We start from the raw sequence: 7,155 nt of genomic DNA, 5'->3' as shown, positions 1-7,155 counted from the left end.
TTTAGTGTAAGTTTTTTACACTGAAATTTTAAAACACTCTTATTCATTTGTTAGCTTGTCTAGTCGTTGGTCGAAAGATTAGCGCAAATCCTACGAGCTCAATTTTCGAGGTAGCAAACTGAAACTGACGGATTACGTGGCACAGAAAGGAAACAAAAGACAGCAAACAAGAATAATATTCGAAAGAGGGTCATTAATTGAAGAGATCCTCGCACAGTTATCTGGGTAATTTAAGTAATTAGTGCGTGGATCACTTTCATGGACTTCATTCAAGAATAATGTTTTCACACAAACACAAGCTGGCGAAACAAAGGAGCCAGTTTACAGAATTTCATGCCAAGGATTTCCAATTTTGTGGATATAGAGAGATATAAGTCTCCTATTTTCTATAATATTACGCGTCAGAGATGGTTTGTGTGATAATGGTCAATAACAATGATCATGGAGAAGCCCTCTCAAGTTTCTTATTCTTTTAGCTGAGAGTTGTGAGGGAAATGGTGATGGCAATGGTCCGTAATCGCTAACTGAACCCTCATGATTATGATGAACTTCGGTTTTGATCGCAATTTTGTGTTTTTTAGCTAGCCTTGTGTAGACGCCAGTTAAGTCTACCTTTTTAGTGAATATTATGTCAAAGGTAAATATATTTAATAGAAATAACCCGCACACTGTTCGTGTAGAGTTCGGGGAAACCTCGATGTGGTCTATCTCACCCAACCTCGTTTCCAGGGTCTCCATTGTGTCGACAAAGAGACCCTGGGAACGAGGTTGTATCTTACATTTATGCCTGGGCGGGGTGGGTGAATATGTGGGACTGATCAAATACCGGTATTGACTGATAGCGGCTGCCAAAGGCGCCTTTACAGGCTGACACCCGATCTCACCCGAGAGAAAGAATCGTAAACCACAATGAGACTATGTGATATGAGCGTCATGTAAAACCATTACAATTTAAAACGCATTTTCCATCTTTTTCTTGTTTTTATTAATGCCCCAAAAGTGACATTAAAATGCTTCCTGTTTCCGGTTCTGTTGACTGCGCTAAGAGAGTTCTAGATTCTAAAATCTGGTTTTACGAAACAGGTTTTTCTTGTTGTCGCACTAAGCGTCATCTTGCATAATGGTGACCACGATTGACTTGATTCCAACTCTTTCCCCTTTGTCTTCTCGATACACTTCCAAAGTGAGTCCTTTACTGACAATCAGGCGGTTATTGTAGGCAACCGTCTTGATAAAGCCTCCGTCATGCGCAGTGTAGCACGATCCCCACCGCTCATTCAGCTTAAGAGTGAAAACAAACCGACCGGGATAAAAAGAATCACTGGATTTAGGGGTTACACTTCCCCATCGCCGAGCCGATAATGTCAAGCCAGAGACACCTTCAATTCCATAACACGGAGCATGTATCATGTGGTGACCCTTGTCTACAGTTTGAAAGCCCACAAACTTGTCACCATCTGACAAGCCATATCTGATGTCGCTGTCCACGCTCTTTCCGATACTGACGTCATTTGCGACCACAATCTCGACAGTCAGCGGTGTAGAGACCTTAATTACACCAGAGGAAATCAGTGGCACTTTGAGAAGAGCCCCGTTAGTCACTGAACCTGCGTTGAATGTCAGTTGTTTGGCATTTGATGTACGGGCGCTATGGATATACGAGGCATGTGCTTCTAACCAAGACGGAGTCATGGTCTGATGATAAATCACTCTTCCCTGCAAAGATGGCAAACAAGGCTCAGCAAGTGTTTTTACAGTTGAATGCAGAATTTAATTTTACTTTGATATACGTGTTGTAATTGGCCAACAAAATCTCAAGGTGCGAATTTGCAACAAAAGTAGGAATTGAATCCACCTGGATGGTGCCTTTCCTTAAATTTAAACTGTAAACATGAAAGGATTTTCAAAGCAAATTGAGACAACGTACATCCACACTTGTAAAACACACTGTCCTACCAATCAGTAATTTGGTACATGGACCGAGTTCATTTTATATTAGGCGAGAGGTTAAAATGTGAAAACCCGAACTTTTGGTGATTACAAAATATTGCTCTTCATCCGATAGCTGCCGCAGAGATGGGAATCTTTTCTAAATCATTTACTTCTGTGACCATTAACTCCCATTTTGGTGAACAACTATTTCTGAAAATTCAGTTGAAATTTACGAATTTTTTATAGGTCAGTGGTCTGGCATTCGAACTAATAATCAGAGGGTCGCAGGTTCGACTCTTACAAAGGAGCACTCGCCGGATTTTTTCCCGAGTATCCCTGAGTCACCATTTAAAACAAAAGGGGATTTACATTTCATACGCAGGGGTTACCCTACATCATCTCTTTCAGTACAACGGGAATTCAGTTGAATATCATGAATATACATCGGTTTGTATCATTTCTAATTTGTTTGTCAATCTTGTCAATAATCCCCCACACACATGCACTTACTGATGAGACAATTCCACTCAGAGCCAGTATCGATGGAAGGAGAGTAAAACTCAGCATTTTGACGGAATTCCGCTTCGACTTCTTAATGTATCACTGGATTTCAAGTTCGCGTTGTGCACGCAGATGAAGCCAACCAAAGAATGAATTGGTTAATTCGATGAGTCATTGATAACACTCGGCCAATGTTTTGTAAAAAATTGACAAGGATTTTCGTGTTGTTGAGGCACTGTTTATCTTTTGCTATGATGCAATTATTGTATTATTTAGCTTGCTTATCTTTAAGTTATATTTGCAATATGCACACAATAAATTTGTTGAACTTCAAGATCTACGACAACGTCACCTCAAATTATAAATTTCCAGTATTGTAACTCTTACGCGATCATCCCATCTTGTTCACGTCGAACAAGGTGAGAGAAGTATCCTAAATATGAAAATGGAACTAGCTGTTTCAGGTTAAAATAGATAATGAAAAATTCCCATTTGCAGTATGCTCACCTTTGTCATAAAAACCTCAATTTTGGTGAGTTCATTATGCAAAATACCGCAAGAGTGTCCTTGCCAAAATGCGTGCCGCACGTGCAGCGCGATTATTTTCTTCTTTTATAGCCATATTATTGTTTTGTGGCGCGCGTCGTCGTCGCCGTAGCCTTCGTCGTTGGTAAATTTCGTATTACGGCAGAATGGAAGTGAACGGGCTGTGCCCATCAGCGGATTGAAGGTTTTCGCAAATCGCAAACCGCACAGCTGCTTCAATGAAGTTAATTAAGTGAAAGCGTTCATTTTGAACAAACAGAGCCAGCAGATAAACAGTATTTTAATAATTAAGTCGACCAAAGCGTGTGTTATCTTTTAAATGATCGTGATGTTATGTCCCTCTGGTGTTAGTTGAAGGGTAAAAAATTCCGATTCATTTGTAATTATTAACTTGTGAGGTTGGTCTAGTGGCTATTACAAATCCCTTTCCCGCCTGGTCTTATCAAGAAACGTGCGACATATGCAAAGAGCTGTGGAATTCACGGATGACGTGGCAAACACAAGACAAGAATCTTATACCAACACAAGAGGGCAAAGCAAAGACGTTTCACAACGTTATAAAAGATTACAGAAGATATTAATAAATCCACCAAAAAGTTTACTTTCTCTTTGGTTTATAAGTTTAATTAAAGGTTACAAAGCTCACTTTCGGGGTGAAAAACTGTTGCACACAAGGGAAACAAAAGACAGCAAACAAGAACAATATTCGAAAGAAGATCATTAAAGTGATCTTCGCCCAGTTATCTGGGTAATTTTTAAATTACCCAGATAAAAGTAATTAGTGCGAATCGTCGTTCCTCTATAACCGCCGCACTTCATTAAAGAATAATATTGTTACACCCACAGTAGCGAAACAAAGGATTCACTTCACAGGTTTGTATGGCGAGGATGTCTAATTCTGCGGTAAGAGAGAACTAAGTTTCCTATTTTCTGTAATTAGTAGGAAGCTTATTATGCGTCAGAGAGTGATAATGATCAATAATCTTGTCGAAACCCTGTCTACAGTTTCTTTCTCGTTTAGCTCGCGGAAATTCAAGTAGCGCTGTGCCAAGCGAAATCAATCTCATTCCCAGGCCTTTTCTTCGATGAGAATTCCGAGGGAATGGGTGATGGGAATAGCCCTTATGCGTGATGGCTTCTGCCTTGCTGATTTCATCACCAAGCCTCAAATAGGCCATTTCCGAGTTCATGTCTGCTTCCTCATCAAAGCGAGTCTAAGTGCGAAGTTTTTTTATGATAATTAGAGGGGGGTCACGATGTTGTCTATCCTCCTTTCACATTTATGTATGGGTTGGGTGGGTGAGATCAACTATGGACTAATAGCGGCTGCCAGAGTCGCCTTTACAGGCTGAAGTCCGATCTCACCCCAGAGAAAGAATTATAAACCGCCATGAAATTGATGTGAAATGTGCTGCATATAAACCCTTTATCATTCCAAACGCATTTTACCACCTTTTTCTTGTTTTTATTAAATTAATGGCTCAAAAGTGAAATTAAAATGCTTCCTGTCTCCACTTTTTTTTTTTTTTGACTGCGCTAACACTACGAATTCTAGAGTTGTAGATTATAAATCTGGTTTCACGAAACAACTTTTCTAGACGATACCAATACGTATGAAAAACTGACATCTGACCCAACCAGAGCCATCAAAAACAAACTCATTCAAACCTTGAAGGAGTGGCGCAAAGAAGAGAGAATCCCTAATTATCTTTACACTCAACTGTGCCCCACAGCAGAGAATGTCCCAAAGTTCTACGGGCTACCCAAGATTCACAAGAAAGACGTACCGCTACGGCCAATAGTTTCGAGCGTTGGTAGCGTGATGTACGATACTGCCAAGTTCCTTGCTAAGATTATGAAACCTCTTGTTGGCCTCAACAGTCATCACATCGTCAACAGTGAAGACTTTGTCAACAAGATTGCAGAACTTGAAGTACCCCCTGGACAGAAACTCGTTTCATACGATGTTTTCTCACTGTTTACCAGCATTGCGATCAATGAAGCCATTCCAGTTGTCGGAGCCAAACTGGAAAGTGACCAGAGCTTACCGGATAGATGCCCTGTTCTACTAGAGATCTGCCTCTCGAGCACATAGTTCACATTCCAGGGTGAATTCTACAAACAAAAGAAAGGAGCTGCCATGGGGTCTCCAATTTCCCCTGTAGTGGCCAATCTCTACATGGAACAGTTTGAGAGCAGAGCTCTGGACACCGCCCCCACCCCTCCAACTATGTGGTATCGAAATGTTGACGACACGATGGCCAAGATTCACGAAAACGCCGTCGATTCCTTCTCAGAACATCTAAACTCCATTGATCAACATATCCAGTTCACTTCGGAACAAGAAAAGGATGGCAGGATTCCTTTCCTTGATACCTGTGTGAGTATTAACCAAGATGGTTCTACCAAGATCTCCGTGTACCGCAAACCTACGCACACGGACCAGTACCTAAACTTCCAATCAAACCATCATCTACAACACAAAAGAGCTGTGGTTAACACCCTGATGTTGAGAGCTCAGACCTTGGTTACGGAAAACGATGACAGAACTAGAGAAACACAGCACGTCAAGCAAGCTCTAAAAATGAATAACTATCCAGAATGGATGCTAACAATACCACATCCAAAATCTACAACAGAAGATACCGAAGAGCCGCAAAACGAGAAGAAAATCTATGCATCAACGCCATACATCAAAGGAATCTCGGAACGCCTGCAAAGAGCTTTCAAGTCACACGAGGTTACACTTATTCATAAACCCGTCAATTCTCTAAGATCACAATTGGTACGTGTCAAGGACACAACTGTCAATCTCAAGAAATGCGGTACTGTGTACCAGATCCATTGTGAAAAGTGTAACAAGGAGTACGTTGGCGAAACGGCCCGCTCTCTGGAAATCAGAGTGAAAGAACACCAATCAAGAAGTTCATCAGCTATTCACGAGCATTGTCGCCTGGAGGGCCACTCGGTGGACCCAAATAAGACAAAAGTACTATCAACCGAAGTTAACACCTTCAAACGCAGGATAAAAGAAGCTATTCAAATTAAACTTACGAAACCGGCGTTAAACAGAGACAATGGTTACGAATTAGCAGCTATCTATGACACAATTCTAACCCCCAAGAGGCGTTAAAAACCCTTTTTTAAAATTCATCTTTTTAACATTCATATCATTGACTGATGAAGTCCGGTTGAAAAAACGGACGAAATATTTCATAAGTTTCAACTTTCAGCTCCGAGTTTGTAAAACTTTTTTTTTTTTTTTTTAACTTTTATTAACTTTTTTTTTGTTGTCGCACTAAGCGTCATCTTGCATAATGGTGACCATGATTGACTTGATTCCAACTCTTTCCCCTTTGTCGCCTCGATACACTTCTAAAGTGAGTCGTTTACTGAGAATCAGGCGGTTATTGTAACCAGCCGTCCTCATCAAGCCTCCGTCATGCGCAGTGTAGCACGATCCCCAGCGCTCATTCAGCTTAAGATCTACAGTAGAAACAAACCGACCGGAATAAAAAGAATAAATGGATTTAGGGGTTACACTTTCAGATCGCAGAGCAGATGTGGTCGCGCCAGAGACACCTTCAACTCCATAACACGGAGCATATGACTTGTAATTGTGCTTGTCGACAGTTTCAAAGCCCACAAACTTGTCACCATCTGAAACGCCATAGCTAACGTCACTATCCACGCTTTCTCCGATGCTGACGTCATTTGCGCCCACAATCTCGACAGTCAGCGGTGTCGAGACTTTTATAACACCTGAGGGAATCAATGGCACTTAGAGAAGAGAAGCGTTGTCCTCTGAGGCTGCGTTGAATGTCAGTTGTTTGGCAGTTGACTCATGCGGGCCGTCGATATACGAGGCATGCATCTCCAGCCAATTAGGAGTCATGGTCTGATGATAAATTACATTTCCCTGTAAACAACAACAACAACAACAACAAATTTATTTCACTCATGTTACCAAATAGATTATTTATAATTTACAATTTAATAAATGAGTTGGTTAGATAGTACCTGAGATACGCGATAAAAACCAATTTACGAATCATGCAAGTTCCTGTAGACTAGCATAAATTAATAAGCAAATGACTACATTCGGATCGGAGTATTTATACCACAAAACAGTATTTAATCCAGAAGGAACTATGGTCAGAAAAACTGATTATCTTT

The 7,155-nt window shown here is 40.8% G+C and overlaps 1 protein-coding gene and 1 pseudogene across 2 annotated transcripts in view; both read right to left on the bottom strand.

Annotated features, from left to right (window-relative positions):
• Nucleotides 1-968: 968 nt before the first annotated feature.
• Nucleotides 969-7,155, bottom strand: part of LOC138033606 (uncharacterized) — a 12,100-nt gene continuing 5,913 nt past the window's right edge. Inside the window, exons 1-2 of one of the 2 annotated variants that reach the window (XM_068881396.1) lie at nt 2,443-2,603; nt 969-1,716 (exon numbers count right to left, since the gene is read on the bottom strand). In XM_068881396.1, coding sequence (XP_068737497.1) covers nt 1,102-1,716; nt 2,443-2,499 — 672 coding nt within the window. In that variant the 5' untranslated portion in view covers nt 2,500-2,603 and the 3' untranslated portion in view covers nt 969-1,101. Of the gene's footprint in view, nt 1,717-2,442; nt 2,604-7,155 lie in introns of those variants that run through there. The other variant, XM_068881397.1, reaches the window with a different exon arrangement.
• On the bottom strand, nt 4,511-6,874 carry LOC138033089 (uncharacterized; annotated as a pseudogene).

This window comes from Montipora capricornis, chromosome 14 (assembly GCF_036669925.1).
Source record: "Montipora capricornis isolate CH-2021 chromosome 14, ASM3666992v2, whole genome shotgun sequence".
NCBI lineage: Eukaryota > Metazoa > Cnidaria > Anthozoa > Scleractinia > Acroporidae > Montipora > Montipora capricornis.
This window is presented reverse-complemented; position numbering and strand designations above follow the sequence as displayed.